We start from the raw sequence: 15968 nt of genomic DNA, 5'->3' as shown, positions 1-15968 counted from the left end.
AGCACGGCTGTGATTTATGAGCAGAGTGCAGGGGGACCTTAGTGGGGTTTGGGATAGCAACAGAGGCTGGGCTGTATAGGCAGATCCAGCCTCTGTATGCAGATAACATTCTTTAAACACACCTCGGGTTCTCTTTAACCACTTGAGGACTGCAGGGCTAAACCCCCCTAGTGACCAGGCCATTTTTAGCAAAATTGGCCACTGCAGCTTTAAGGCCAAGCTGCAGGGCCGCACAACACAGCACACAAGTGATTCCCCCCCCCCTTTTCTCCCCACCAACAGAGCTCTCTGTTGGTGGGGTCTGATCGCTCCCCCCATGTTTATTTTTTTTTAAATAAATATTATTGTTTGTCTTTTTAGTTTAAAAACCCCTGTTTCTTTAAGACCCTTCCCTCCCTCCCTCCCTCCCTCCCCACAGCCAGCCAATTATGGCGATCGGCTGTCATAGGCTTCTGCCTATGAGAGCCGATCGCTCTCTTGTCCCCCATGGGGACAGCCGTGTCACACGGCTGTCCCCAGTGCAGCGCTGCCGCTCATCGCAGCGCTGCACCTAGTAAATAGACGGCGTGATCGCCGTCTAAAAGTCTCCCGAGCGGCAATAGCCGCTCGGAGACTGAAGGCGCGGCGGAGCTCCGCCCTCTGAGCATGAGATGCGCGCGCACCATGCGCGCGATCTCATGCTAAACAGAGCCCCAGGACTTTACGCCAATTGGCGTTAGGCGGTCCTGGGGCTGCCGCTGCGGCCACGCCTACTGGCGTGACGCGGGCGGCAGGAGGTTAAGGCAGAGTGGAGTAAGGCTAAGTAAATATAGACCTTTATTTTTAACTACAAAAAAGTATTCTTGACTTTGTTTCGCCTGGTTAGAGGTACAAAACCAGACAGAGGCACTCAGTGTTGATGATACTGGCAGATGCTGTTTACTCCTATCTGTTATTGCCTGATGAAGCGGGTTTGTATCCCGTGAAATGCGTTGCACTTTATTTGGAGTATCCAATAAAATAGTTTTCACTGAAAATCCACAGTCGTATGTTCTGCTTGGAGGAGGTAAGTCCACCACTACCTCCTCTATTACCAAGATGGGTTTTTAAGTTCTTTTAGTGTTTTTTATCCTGTTGGCACCTCTGTTATCCTATTATCTAGACCAGGCATGGGCAAACTCGGCCCTCCAGCTGTTACGGAACTAAAAGTCTCACAATGCATTTGCCTTTATGAGTCATGACTGTGACTGTCAGACTCCTGCAATGCATTGTGGGACTTGTAGTTCCTTAACAGCTGGAGGGCCAAGTTTGCCCATCATGCCTGATCTAGACAGAAGACGAGGGTCAGGGTGTGTGTGTGTTTGTGTGTGTGTGCGCACGCGCGTGTGTGTGTGTGTGTGTGTGTGTGTAAGGGGATGGATAGGGTTAGGGTTGAGCACTAAGCAGCACCTAACATCTGAGTTAGGAACTAGATTGGGGGAGGGGGGGTAGCTTAAGGAGTGGTGGAAGGTGGGAGGAATAGGAGAGTTTGATTTAAGCGCCAAGCAAAAGGTAAGCCTCTGGATCCTGCAGAGCCTTCTCTAATTCTTATTGTGCCCGCCACTAGTCACTGGAACACTCTTCTTCACATCTGTGCTCCAGTCAATAAGCAAGTGTAGCCACACTGTGCTGGTGCACTGACGGCCTGTACAGAAACGCTCATGCATGGAGAAAAAAGCTTGCACGAGTGGCTCTGTGCTACTGCGCATTTGTACACTGATCAGAACACACCCTTATTCTACAAGACCTTTTCAGAGGGTCCCAGCACTGGAACAACGAGCTTGAGGGGGTTGGGGGAAGCCTGTCTGGACTATCTACTGAGGTAAGTATCTAACTCTTTCAAATTTTTTTGACTCCAGGTAAACTTTCAGCCCGAAGCAGGAGTGCTAAGGTTAAGACACCAAGCAGACAGAAAATTAGAGGTAATCACCAAGCTGTGGGAGAGAGGGGCAGTGGGAGTAACAGGATGGTTAGGCTTAGGCACCAAGCGGAATAAAGTTAGAGTTAAGCACCAAGCTGGATGGCTAGGGTTAGGCACCAGGCTGGGGAGGAAGGTTACGGTTAAGCACCAAGCAGAGGGGTTGTGGTTAAAGAGGAACTCCAGTGAAAATAACGTAATGAACAAAAGTGCTTCATTTTTACAGACCCAGCGGCTGGCACAAACGGATGTCCACAGGCGTCCTGGCATTGGTTGTCGGTCACCGAGTCTGGCAGCCTGCACTTGCGTGCATACTGTGTTACGGCGTACATCTTGGTGCCATAAGGCGTTGGGTTGAGCGCTGTGTGCGTGCGTGAGGAACGTCTGTGTGTGCAAATTCTGGAATTGGCGGGTGTGCATGTGTGCTCGCGCATGACATCTGTGTTGGTGTCCATGCGTGTGCATATGCGCAGGAGCGGCTCTTGCACGGCGTTGTGCGTAGCGGGTCACTTTGTACACACCAAACAGCCTATATAAGTCTGGAGAGAGCCACCCTCCAGTGCTGTAGTATTGCAGCTTGGGTGTTGGTGTGTTCCCCTGTGACCTGATCTTGTATTTGCCTTGTTGCCTATCTGATGATGACCCCGATCCGTATGGCTACCCGCTTTGTTATCAACCTTTGCTCTGTCTGACTACCAGCTCTGCCCGAGAACCCGCTCTGTTACTGAACCTCCCTGTCCGAGTACCCACCTTGTTGCCGACCTCTGCCAGAACAAATTTCCTATTCTCCTTTCTCTACACTTTGGCCTCCACAACTCCAAGTACGTAGTCTGTCTTGTAACAGCGACTCTTGATTTCAATGTTAAGATAATTTTGGAGTGGGTTATTTCAGTGCTCCATTCAGATGAACAGAATGTCCATTATACTCTAGGTTTGCCAGGCACATGCAACATCTTGTGGATTATCTATCAAGCCTCTGGGTTCCATAGCAATAGCAGCTACCTGAGCTGCTATCACTATAGTTCTAGTTACCTGAGAGCAGTTATTTCTTGTCTTCTCTCTGAGATAAGTGAATACTCTTCATTGGCTGAAGTTTGCCTCTCTCTAGGGTGAATTGTTTGGCTGGAGGCTCCGATTATAAAAGAAGAAAATATAAAACCTCATTGCACATACCTCAAAAATAAGACCTAGCCCAAAAGTAAGCCCTAGCAAGTTTTTTTTTAGGATTTTTGCAGATGCTTGAAATATAATTGGCGGCATGAGGGTGGTTAGGGTTAGGTGTCAGGTAGGTCGTCTGTGTGTGTGTGCGGGGGAGGGGGTTAGGTTTAGGCATCAGGCAGGTCGTCTGTGTGTGTGTGTGTGTGCGCGGGGGGAGGTTAGGTTTAGGTGTCAGGTAGGTCGCCTGTGTGTGGGTGGGGGGGGGGGGAGTTAGGCGTCAGGTAGGAAGTTTGTGGTGGAGGGTTAGGTGTCAGGTAGGTAGCTTGTGCGGAAGGGCGAGGTTTAGGGTTAGGTGTCAGGTAGGAAATTTGTGCGTGGGGTAGGGGTTAGGGGTGTGGGGGAGAGTTCTGAGTGAGAGTGGGGTTAGGTTTAGCCATAGTAAAATATCAATATTTTATACCAATATTTTACACTGCAACAGTAAAATACTGGTATTAAATACTGACATTTTACCATCGGGATTACTGGGTGCCCAAATCTCCATGTTCCTTTTTTCGATATACGCTGAAAATAAGCCCTTTTGGAGGAAACAAATAGAAGACCCTGTCTTATTTTAGGGGAGAGAAGCTATTTTGTATGAAACTTTATAGGCAGACAGGGCAGAACATATAAATAATGGTTAGGAATGGCTCCTGTGATGGGGAAGAGCACTGGACAGGTATGCAAGCTGTGTGTTTGTGCTCATCCCTCACTGTACACACAACAACATGCACTCTGCATTGGGAAGCAGCCAAAGCCTCGCATTCCATCAGCTTGTGTGAAGTCTGGGAGGGGACAGCTCTGTACTCGGCTCTCTCTCTGCTGCTGTCATTGTACAGGGAGCCACATCACCTGCACACACCAGACCGCTGCAGCAGCAGGACCCCCACACACCTGAAGCCCAACCTGCTGATAGCTGCATGACCTGGACAAGCCAAGCATCGCACTGCAAATCAGTTCTTTGGGAATGAATATGACAGACAGTGGATGAAGCAAGACAGCAGGGAAAGTGAGTGATTCAGCTTGAATCATACAGCGGAGATGTCTCCATAACCAACGGGCTGTTTTAAAATACATGTGATTTTGCTGTGTCTCCCAATCGCATGCAAATCGCAAGGAAATCGGCAAAATGATTAAAATCACAGGAACCCTTTTATACCAGTGTGATGCGATTGCGATGTGATTTTACCTGATCGCAAAAGTCCTGCGTGCTGCATTTTTTCTGCGTTTTCTCCTTGTGTTCCAAGCATCCAGTAAATATCACAGCAAAATCGCATTGTAAAATCGCAATTGCGATAGCTCGGAGTCATCGCGCACAGGTTCTCCTGGACCCCACTTGCTGCAGTGATGGATCTGAGGATAAGCCTCTGCATGGTCATGGTGGGTCTCCTGGGACTCCCCTGCCTGGCTGAGGCTGGGTGCATGGAGTCTGGCAAGTGCTGCAAGGGTAGAGACTTGGCATGTACCAGCCAGGGCTGGAGGCTGGACAGGACCCACGGAACCTGCTACTGTGACCAGCTGTGCCAGTCTGCTATGGACTGCTGCTATGACTACTCCCAGGCATGTCCAGGTAAGAGGAACTCATGGAACAGCCAGAGTGGTGTTATGGTAATTAAAGATTGAGTAGCATCCTATTTCAAAATCCAGCCTGGCAGACAGTCATTGCCAGGACATGCTGAAGGGGAGTGGATGTGCGCTTCACTAATTAGTTAATACAAATATTGTAATAATTGTTTGTTTGCCATGTGCATGAAAAAGACATGTTATAGTTTTATGGATGTCCCTGTTGTAGGAACGGAGGTTTACCACTGCTGACTACTCAGAATGCTAGGAGGAATGTTACAGTGTTGTGAGAACTTGCCTCAGTTTACTAATGCTTGCTTTGACATACTTAGAGCATTGCTTCTTCTGTAATTGATAAAGTATATCTGGCTTTACTAAGCTCCCCCAAAGGCAGGGGTGTAGCAATAGGGGTTGCAGAGGTTGCGACCGCATCGGGGCCCTTGGGCCAGAGGGGCCCCGAACGGCCCTCCCTCAACTGCAGTATTAGCTCTCTATTGGTCCTGTGCTCATAATAATCCTTTCTATAGATACTTTGAATAGTGGTAATCCTTAACAAACTCCTCCCCATCTCCTTCTTGCACCTCAGGCACTGTAATTGCCATTGGCAGGTTTTGGGGCGTCAAATTATTTGTTATGTATAGAGTGCTTGGGGGGGCCCCATGGAAAACTTGCATCGGGGCCCACAGTTCCTTAGCTACGCCACTGCCCAAAGGGCAAGCATAAGACCCTTCTGATGTACCCCCTGGTCTACATACTATCTTATGCTCAGAGTATGTGACCTTCCACACATTGAATTTTAGGGTACTGTCACACTAAGGCTACTACCGAATTGCTAACCTTATGAAATTACAGTATATTGTCATTGCATGTTCACATAAGTGCAGTGGAATCCGTTGACACAACGCAAGGCATGTGCGCTTACAGTTGCAGTGAAGCATACTTTTCATTAACCGCATGCTTCACTGTATGTACGGTAAAACACAATGCAGTAGCAGCTCCAGCTTCAAATGTTTTTGGGGAGGGGCATAACGGGGACACGGTGGATGACTGGTGGGGCCCATTTGGGTGATCAAAATTGATGTTTGTATGGCAAGCTTTAGATATTTGTTCGCTTAACTCAGGTGGTAAAATTAAGGCTAACTAGTTCAGAATTGATAGGAACCAAATGTAAACATCACAAACATCACAAACAGAACAGAAAAGAAAAGTTACCTAAAGATGTACTTAGCTAGCTGGCTGGAATCCTTACTTGATAGCAAGCTGCTCCTTTGTGGACAGACCACAGACAAATCATTCCAGCCCCACCTTAGTAGCAAAGCATTGCTGGAGACTACAGCTTGTATTTTACAAACAGGAAGTTACTGTCTGTAAAATACAAGTTCTAGTTTGTTGGCTAGTTTAAAAAAAAAAAGTAAACTGTCAGCTAGTAAGCGTTCTTCAGACTCTAATCCTGTTGACTGAAAATGTTAGAACATACAGTCAGAAGGAGAAAGAGAGATTTTTCCTGCAAATATAAGTGTCATCCAGATACATTAAATCCAAGGGATCTTGCAAGGATTGTGAGATATTTATGGCAAATAGATAAGAGCCTTGGTTTACTTAAAGCCTGCATAGACTCAGGCTGACACTGAGAGTTTTTTTTAAAGACCCTACCCTACTGTTCACAGTACACTGCTGGAAACAGTTAACTGTGTGTTACTGAACAGGGAGGCCACAGTGATTCCCAGGGGGCCCAGTGCCCCAGTGTAGCTCTGACCATGATGCAATGCCCCAGTTTGAAACTGGCTATAATCAGAGAAGAATCTAGCAAATGTAAAAATCAAGTGCATTTCCTGGGGAAAAATCTTTAATACCTGCATAGCTCCCAACTGTCCCCCTTTTGGAGGGACAGTCCCTCTTTGGGACCCCTGTCCCTCTGTCCCTCTTTCCTTCTCATTTGTCCCTCTTTCAGGACTTTGTCCCTCTTTCTATGTAAATATATATATTTCTCTACTAAAAAATGTGTTTGATTGACTCTAAACTTTATTCCCCTCCTTTAAATTTATGTATTACTCATTTTAAAATGTTAATATGAAGGAAAATGAACCAGGATAGAAAGGACCAGTGTGGTTTGAATTAGAAAACAACATATATTTTTTATGAAATCATTAAGGTATGCGTGACTAGGGGTGTGATGGGGGCGTGACTAGGGGTGTGGCAGGGGTGTGGCTTAATTGTCCCTCTTTCTCATCTCAAAAAGTTGGGAGGTATGATACCTGACACTAACCCTACTAACCGAAGACAGAAGGTAGCAATGCCTGAGCAGTATCATGTCACATATGAAGGAACATGTATACTGCATGACAGCAACCCATGGTTTTATAGTTACTGTTGGACTACAAGTCCCAGCACTACCTGACCCCTAACAAACCAGATGCAACACAGCTGTGAAGCCTCAGGCTGCTTTAAGTTCATGAAAGGTGGTTCTTGATGTTTAGTGTTAATAAGCAGGCGGCACAAAGAGAGAAGGAGTACAGGAAGAAATGGAACAATCAGAAATTCCTTTTAATATCCTCACATGGGTGGATCACACTTGAACTTTGTATTTTAGGAAATGACTAATTGCCCCAATGCTTGATTGCCTATTTTCTTCTTTTCTTCTACAGCCACAAAAGAAACAAATTGTAAAACACACACAAAGGAATACTGATTAGCTGATTAGACTTTATGCAGTAGGAAATAATGTCAGAAAACCCCTTTCTCAAATACCGTGACACAAGACAGTTTTACAAGTTAAGTTATATGTGTCAGCGGTGGCCAAAGTGCTACATTAAACAGCACTGAGTCCTGCAAAGTACAATAACTATAACCAGGGCCGCTAATAGTAACAATGGGGCCCAGGGCAAAATTAAATCAGGGGCCCCCCAACAGACACCCCGACCAAAAAGCAACCTTAGGGGCCCTTTGTTGCAGCCAAGTTTCCCTCCTGGGCTCCTGAGGCGGCTGCTGACTCTCCCTCCCAATCACCTCCCAACTTAAAGAGAAACTCCAGTGAAAATAATGAAATAAAAAAGTGCTTCATTTTTACAATAACTATGAATAAATTATTTAGTCAGTGTTTGTCCATTGTAAAATCTTTCTTCTCCCTGATTTACATTCTGACATTTATCACATGGTGACATTTTTACTGCTGGCCGGTGATGTCAGTGGAAGGAGATGCTGCTGGCTTTTTTGCCAGTTGAAAACAGCTGCTATTTCCCACAATGCAACAAGGCTCCCACAGTGTGGTGTCAGAACCATGGTCCTGACATCACACTGTGTGAGGGGTTTCACCACAGTATTAGCCACGCAGAGCCCCCTGATGATCTGTTTGTGAAAAGGAAAAGATTTCTCATGGGAAAGGGGCTATTAGCTACTGACTTGGATAAAGTTCAATCCTTGGTTACGGTTTCTCCTTAACTGTGCATCCTGGGGCCCCTGCAGAGTCTTTGGCAGTGTAGCGTCTCAGCTGCCCGCCAGCACAGGTAAGACACTACTCTGCACCTGTGCTGGCAAGCAGGTGTGACGCTACACTGCCAGACTCTGGCAGAGACTCTGCAGAGGCCTGGGGAACAAGAGTTAAGATGTTAGGGTCACCTACAGTCTCTGGGGCAATTGCCTCCTTTGCCCCTATGGTAGCGCTGGCCCTGACTATAACTTATTTTAGACACAGACACTCAAAACCTTTATATTGCGCTTTGCTCCTGGTGGACTCAAAGCACCAGAGCTGCAGCCACTACACCCGGCAGTAGCAGCATTAGGGAGTCTTGCCCAAGGTCTCCTACTGAATAGATGCAGGTTTACTGAACAGGCACAGCCGAGATTCAAACCCAGGTTGCCTGTGTCAGAGGCAGAGCCCTAACCAGTAAACTATCCAGCCACTACTATTTTGTTTTGAGAATAAGTGCAGCTTAAACCCCAGCTCTTGACTTTACCTCATAATAAGAAATAATATATTTTTTTTAAAGTTTAACTTTGTGACTGCCCAGTTATGTAGCCTAGGCCCCTTTCAGACGGGAGGCTGAGCTGCGTGCATGTCAGGCAGTTAATCGACCCGTCTGCTGCCCATCAGCGATGTTTGGATGCAATTAAAATGCTTGCACCTGCTACATGAGAGCAGCTGACAGGGGGTGAATTCACTGCCTTTAGCTGCCTGTATGAAAGACCATATCAGAGGCGTAGCTAGATATTATGGGTCCCCATCGCAAAATTTTTATGGGGCCTTCAGATGTAGCCATTCTTGAGCAATGCCACTTGCTCCTTCCCTATGGGCAATTGACATTCTCATGCTATATACACTGTGTATAGTCTATGGGCACTGAGACAAAGTCAGAGTAAATGAACACACGAAAGTTAATAGTGATTACATCAATTACCATTGGGCACCCCTCTGCTCCATGGCCCAATAGCAGCTGCTATGGCTATTTATACTCCCCTGAGCCATATTATTATGACATCATTCAATGACGTAAGGTCCTTCTAGTAAAACTATGATGGGCCCCCCATCATCCACACTCATTTCCACCTTCTCCCCTTAAAAATGGTAACTTTGTATGTGTAATAGCTGTGGTAAGACAACCGTGGCTGTCGTCTTTCTGTGGCTAAAAGTGCCAGGCAAGAGTCAGAGCATGGGCAACGTGGGACATGTTCCCACCATCAAAAAGAGGTAATCAGCAAGTAGAGAGCAGGTGATCCTCTCACAGTACAGAGAGGGGGCAGATCAGGGAGATAAGCTGCAGGTGCAGTCACATGGGTAGCTAATGTGTTACCAAGGAAGCAGTGCTCCAGCACTGATCTGTCTCTGGAATGGCCGGTGTCCACGCCTCGGCCAGATTGCTCACATGGTCCTCAACAACTCAAAAGTGCTCGTATTAGCGAACAGAAGCATTACATGTTACAGATTCACAGATCCTTCATCAGATGCATAACAACAATTGACCACAATTCATGCTCAAAAGTGCAAAGGGATAAACAACCCCGCCCAAGCTAGATCGTAGTCACACCCACCTGTGAACTTAACCCTTGCTATATACATACATATGTGAAATTAAAAATGGCACTCCCTCAGACTACCATAATACAAAAATATGCAAAAACTGACCAAGTTTCTAGGCACTCCCCTTTACGGTCTACCTAGACCCCCATAGGAAACGACCCGTAAAACATAAATATCACATATTAATGCAATGCATGAACAAAGGCAAAATGGATACACAATTTAGATGTTGTATGCCCTAGGGGCATGAATGAGAGGTTACCTCTGAGATGTTTTTTATAACCATGAAATACAAAATTATCTGCAACATTGTAATATATAACTTTTATTGTACGGTTCATGATTTGCATTATTATGTGATATTTACTGTATGTTTTACAGGTTGTTTCCTATTGGTGTATAGTAGAATAGTATTGTAATAGTAGAAAGCGTCACACCAATATATCCAAGCAGCTAAGGACTCTGAACAACATAAAATGAACCCTCTCAGGAGTGTTTAAGTTTTGTATCAGTCAGTGTGCAGTGTGGTCCTGGAACTGCTTCCTGTCATCCGGTAGACTACTCTATTGTAGGGCTGTTATAGCAGGGATGATAAGTCCCTGAAACACTCTTTGTTGGCTTGTGGATTTGAGCCAAGTATAATGATGCCTCCTCCCCATATTTATTAGATCAGAAGCATTTACGGTATCAGGAGCTGTGTATTGATAGAGTTTACCTAACTGGTTATACAGTAGTAGCAGTAGAGTATTGTACCATGTTAGCCATCAGCAAAAGCAAGAAGTGTTGAATTAGGATGATACAATTTATTGGCTAACTTAAGGAAAAAGGAGTAACCTTTCCTGAATTTAGTCTGAAGGCCTCTTAGCCAAAAGCTTACACTTTTTCTCTTAAGTCAATCAATTGTATCATCCTGATTCATGTGGTTATACAGTGTGATGATGTCACCCGTATGCCTCTTTTCCCACATCTGCTATAGCCTGATATGTCCAGGTAATTACCTGTTATCAACTTGGAATTTGTTTGGATAGTTAATGATTCCTACCTAACAAGGAAAACTTAATTTTGTTAGGTTTCAGTAGAAATCTATTTAGCATCGATTGAACCACAAGTGTTGTATGATGTATCGCTAGATGCAAAGCAATACTATGAGCCATCAATCAGTGGGGTATCACTGTACCCAGCAACAATTTCCCATTATCCATAATTGTAGCCCAGTGGCAGTGGTACCTCCCTGCAGAGCTGCACAGGAAGTTGCTACATTTGTCCTCATCTGACCTGACACTGAACTCCCTAAAGTTCCCTGTGATTGAGGAAGTGACATCACATATCAGATGCCAAATATAGCTGGTTCTGTAAACAGGCTCAGGGGAGCCCTGTACACATGCTGGATTCTTAGCCGAGATCCATCTGGTGTACGTACGAAGGGATTGCATAATGGACTGAAGAGGAAAATTGACTGTAATTAATTTGTAAGGGAACATTAGGACAAAGAGGAGGATCAGCTGGCAAAATTGAAGAGCTGGCTTCTTGGAGCCTGTTTCAATACATTTAAGGTCTACCCGAAAACAGTAAGAGAATTCTAGAAAAAACAAAAGGCTAGAAAAAAATGTTTTATGAGTAAAAAAACATTTCTGCCAAAGGTACCAATAGCTATGTACTTGAGGGTCTACTAAAAAGACTAATTGAAAACAATAAACTACTATGTAAAATCCATATACCTGTATATTCCGGCGTATAAGACGACTGGGCATAAAACACAACCCCCCAACTTTTCCAGTTAAAATATAGAGTTTGGGATATACTCGCCCTAAAAGACTACCCCTCTTCCAGCGCACACCAAATAAAAATAAAAAAAAAACATATACTGGTGCTATGTGTGAACAGATACTGGTGATGTGATGTACTGTACGTGGTACCCAGTATATAACAGTATATAGGTGATTGACTGGTTGGATTGGTCAACTCTCCCTCTCCTAAGTGGATTGGTCAGCTTTCCTTGTCTACCTGTTTATCAGAGCGGTATGGAAGAATAGATCATGCTGTGCCCATAAAACACGCCTCTTTCACCTGTCTGGCCCGCCCTTGTATCCTATTTACCTCCTTCTCTGCCTCTTAGATCTCACACATGTGCGCCTGCCCCACTTCACTACAGTCCATAGCAGCGAGATCTGAGAGTCGGTAACAGGATAGGGCGTATCACCCGGCATCAATGACACTCGGCATATAAGACGACCCCTGACTTTTCAGAAGATTTTAAAATGTTAAAAAGAAGTCCATGAACCCTCGGCACGGTTTATAGGTGACAGTCAGGAATAGCTTATAATCACATGACGGCAGAGTGGGTGGCCCAGGTTCCCGACGTGCGGCGGTGGTTGTATGTGCGGCGATTTGTCAGGATTCCGCAGTTTCTGTACCAGCGGTCTCTGGTCCTTAAAGAGGCAGAGACCGCTGGTACTTAAGTGGTTAAGCAGTACATTTACTTATGCAGACCTGAACATCACACATAAAAGAGGGACATCTATATAAGGTAGAGGGAGCAGGAATAGAGAGTGTCTGCAGAAGGAGTTATGGGTAATGTATGTGAGACTGAAGCACTGCAGAGCAGTCTGCTAATGTACAGTGCTGCACAGTTGTGTAATGGTACATAACATGTGTACAGAGGAGGACTGCATTACTATCCACTATTGCACAACTGGCTAGTGTTTTTTTTTGACAGTGCTGTAAAATGACACAGAAAAATCTTGGCAGAGGATTAGATGAAGCTTCGCTGGAAGCTGTTAGAAGAGTTTCAGCCTGACAAGATGAGAAGAATTTGCTGTGTTCTAAATCCACAAATTGTAAAGCAGTCAAAATAAGGTGGCGGCAGAGAGGGAGGTGCCAACAACAAAGGCTCTTGGCTGAATCCTTAATATATCTATAAACGTCACAGACTGCATGTGAATGACAGATTGTGAGGATCAGCTTTTCATCAAGAAGTATCTCCACTAACTTAACATATTTATGACATGAGTCAAGGGGCTGATATATCATCACTATTTTATACAACAGCTTACAGAGTTCATAGTCATGGTGCTAACTGTTCCTCAGAAGCAGGGCCATTTCTAACCTTTTTTGGGGTCCCAGGCACAGCAACCTGCCCCCCCTCACCCCCCACCATAACATACACATACATACATTATGGAGAGGGAAAGGAAGAGGATAAATGGAGTAGTATCAGCCGAGGTGCCCCTAGGCCTCTGTCTGCATTGCCTATGCCCAGAAACTGGCCTGCTCAGAAGAGCTCCAAATCTAACATTCCTACTGTAGTTACAGTCAAGCTATGCGCCCCGGCATGAGTTTTACATTGGGCCCCCACTAGCACTCTATACATAACAATTATTATGGAGCACCAAAACCTGCTACCGACAGTCACAGTGTTAGGCCCAGTTCACATCTGCGTTGTGAGCCAAAATGATCCGGTTAGCGGATCCGGTCTCCGCTTAATCGGATCCAGATGGCTCAGTCCGTGGCCCTGTTCACATAGTGAAAATGGATCTGATCAATGATTGATCAGATCCATTTTCACTCGACAATACATACTTAATTTTCCATAGCAGCCGGCGGTAGAGGCTTCCACTTCTTCCGCTGTGACTACACAGCGTGTCATGTGACTAGTCACATGACGCGTCATGTAGTCACATGACACGGAAGAAGACGGAAGCCTCTACCGCCGGCTGCTACAGAAGATTAGGTATGTATAAAAACCTTCCTCACCCGCCCGCTCGGGTGCTGCACCCTCCCCTCGCCCTCCCGTTGCTAGATTTGCGTTGGGCCATGACCCCATCCCCCATGGAATGGTCCGTTTCTTCACTAGTGTGAAGAAGTGTTCCATTTTCCATTGCCCCAATGCTGCAGCATTTTTGTCCGGATCCGTTCCGCTAAGCAGAACGGTCCGGAAAATTAGGGCCTGCAGCAATTTTTAGGTCTGGGACCGGAACGTACGGAACGTATCCGTACCAACGGACACATGTGAATGGATCCATAGATTAAAATTGGATCTATTCACATCCGTTCCATTTGTACAGTATACGTTCCAGTTATGTTCCGGAAAAAAACGCTAATGTGAATCGGGCCTTAGATATTTGTAAGAAAGAGAGGAGAACAGCTTGTTAATGTTTACCTCTTAATAGCACATATAGAGGTGGTCAATATTAGCATAGCATCAATAAAGTGCTGCACAGCTGTTGAAGGACCCCTCTGATTCAGGGACCCCAGTAAGGATGCAACCTCTACACCTCCTACAGCTATGCTACTGCGTATGCCACTACCATAGTATAAGGTCAATTTTGGTGGAAGACGGTATGTTCTTGGGATGTACCTAATAGTGCCCCGAGAAAGCACACGCAAACAAGGGGAAATCATACAAACTCTGTGCAGGTAGTGTTTTGGGTGGAAATCATTGTTCTTCCGTAAGGACAAAGGGGAATGTTGTTTGGGGTGAACCCAATGCTATATTTATGTGCACATACCTAATTGCTTGGAGTGCAGACTTAATATTCCTTTCTTGGATGGAAATCATACAAGGTGCCCCACTATTGCAAGGTGAGAGTGATAGCTCTTTAGCCAACATGTTGCCCATCTACAGGCAGCTTGAGGGCAGAAATAGCCATGGGGTCCCATATCAAAGTTCTGATGGGGTCCAAGGCTCATTTGAGTAAGGACAGCACACATCTCTCCCTCTTCTGCAGCCTCAGCAACTGTACTGATTTCACCAATCCCCATAGTGCGCACGCTCCCCAAAACACTGCATGATTCAACTACAGACACTTGGAAGTAGCAGTCAGAGTAAAAAAACACAGAGACATGTAAAGGGATTTTGTCAGCATGACCACTGGAGGGCTTTCCCCTCACTTTCTGACCTTGGTATTTTGTGACTTTTGTATGAAAACTGGTAGCATCACAGACAGGAAATGAGAGGAAGCTGGGCAACAAAAAAATCTTTTTGTTGTTGTTGCTGTCTCTGTCTCCTTTGGAGCGATGTCCCCATGTGGATTCCTGCTATCTTGTGGAAGGGAGTTGCAGTCAGAGAAAGGGAGTAGCACAAGGCAGGACCTAGAGGCACGAGTGGGGACCACTGATGGAATGAGACGTTTGTCAGCAGAGAAAAGATTCCTTTTGGCTATGGGCCTAATGACAAACAAGGAGGTAAAAGAAGTGCCAGACTGTATGTAGAGGGACTACATGTCAGACCTAGTAGTACCCACCCGGATGGCAGTCTTAGGATTCGATTTGATGCCATTGAATTAGACATATAAACAAACATTTTAATTACAAACATTTCTATTAAATTCTCTCTACACTTCAAACTTTTGCTAAAAGAGAAACTGTCGGAAAGAAACAGATACTTCAGCTGCTTTTGATTGAAGTGCCGTGTTTGTGCGTGGTAACATTTTTGGGCAGTACATTTGTTTTGAATTCACACCACTGATTAGACAGAAGAAAATCTTGTTATGGTAAGGAAGGAACAGCATCTGTGTTTTCATTAAACTTTTTTGCTTCAGAATATATCAGTGGAGCCACTGAATGGTCACTTTCAGACCCCTGGGGCCTGGCTACTATCCTGTTTGCAGATTGAGGCGTTACAATTGCTCATTACCTACTTCCTGTGATCTACAAGTCTCCCCTCTTCCCATACAGGACACTTGGGGGTAATTCACAACACCTATCTCGTGAATAAGCTCTCCCTACTTATTCTACATCCCAACTATAAAATATCTTCAGAGCTTTGTAACCAAACGAAAAAAGGTGTGTGTGTCTGTGTGTATAGGGGGTGAGGGGCACTCAAAATAAGTCCTTTTTAATTTACTTAAAGACTACTTCCAGCCCTAAAAAGTTTGAATGGCAATACAGGTATGTAGACTACGATGTGTACAGTTAGATGAACGTATAAAGTTTACATCTGTTACACGGTAGTGGATAGAATAGACTCACATTATGTCTTACCGCCCAGCCTGGTGCCTTCCCCTGGCCCTCCCTCTCCTGCCCTCTGCCTGTCTGGATCAAATTACATCTCTTTTAACAGTGTGTAAGAGAGAGGAGAGAAAGGAGAAATGCTGCAGCTTGTTTCATCATGTCTGTTTGCTATAAATCGCATTCCACATGTCTGTCGGCCTGCCTGAATTAGATTACATTCATTTTCACAGTGGTTGCGGGCTGGGAGCAGGACATGGGGGTGGAGTTATGAAATCAATCCCCCAGCATCCTTTGCACCTATGGTTT

The 15968-nt window shown here is 45.3% G+C and overlaps 1 protein-coding gene across 1 annotated transcript in view; it reads left to right on the top strand.

Annotated features, from left to right (window-relative positions):
* The first annotated feature begins 3921 nt into the window (after window positions 1–3921).
* SBSPON (somatomedin B and thrombospondin type 1 domain containing) overlaps window positions 3922–15968 on the top strand; it is a 28494-nt gene continuing 16447 nt past the window's right edge. Inside the window, exon 1 of the mRNA XM_068237506.1 lies at window positions 3922–4703. Within this exon, the coding sequence (XP_068093607.1) occupies window positions 4481–4703 (223 nt within the window). The 5' untranslated portion in view covers window positions 3922–4480. The remainder of the gene's footprint in view (window positions 4704–15968) is intronic.

This window comes from Hyperolius riggenbachi, chromosome 5 (assembly GCF_040937935.1).
Source record: "Hyperolius riggenbachi isolate aHypRig1 chromosome 5, aHypRig1.pri, whole genome shotgun sequence".
In the NCBI taxonomy this organism is placed as follows: Eukaryota; Metazoa; Chordata; class Amphibia; order Anura; family Hyperoliidae; genus Hyperolius; species Hyperolius riggenbachi.
Note: the sequence above shows the minus strand (reverse complement) of the source record. Positions and strands in the feature narration are given on the sequence as shown.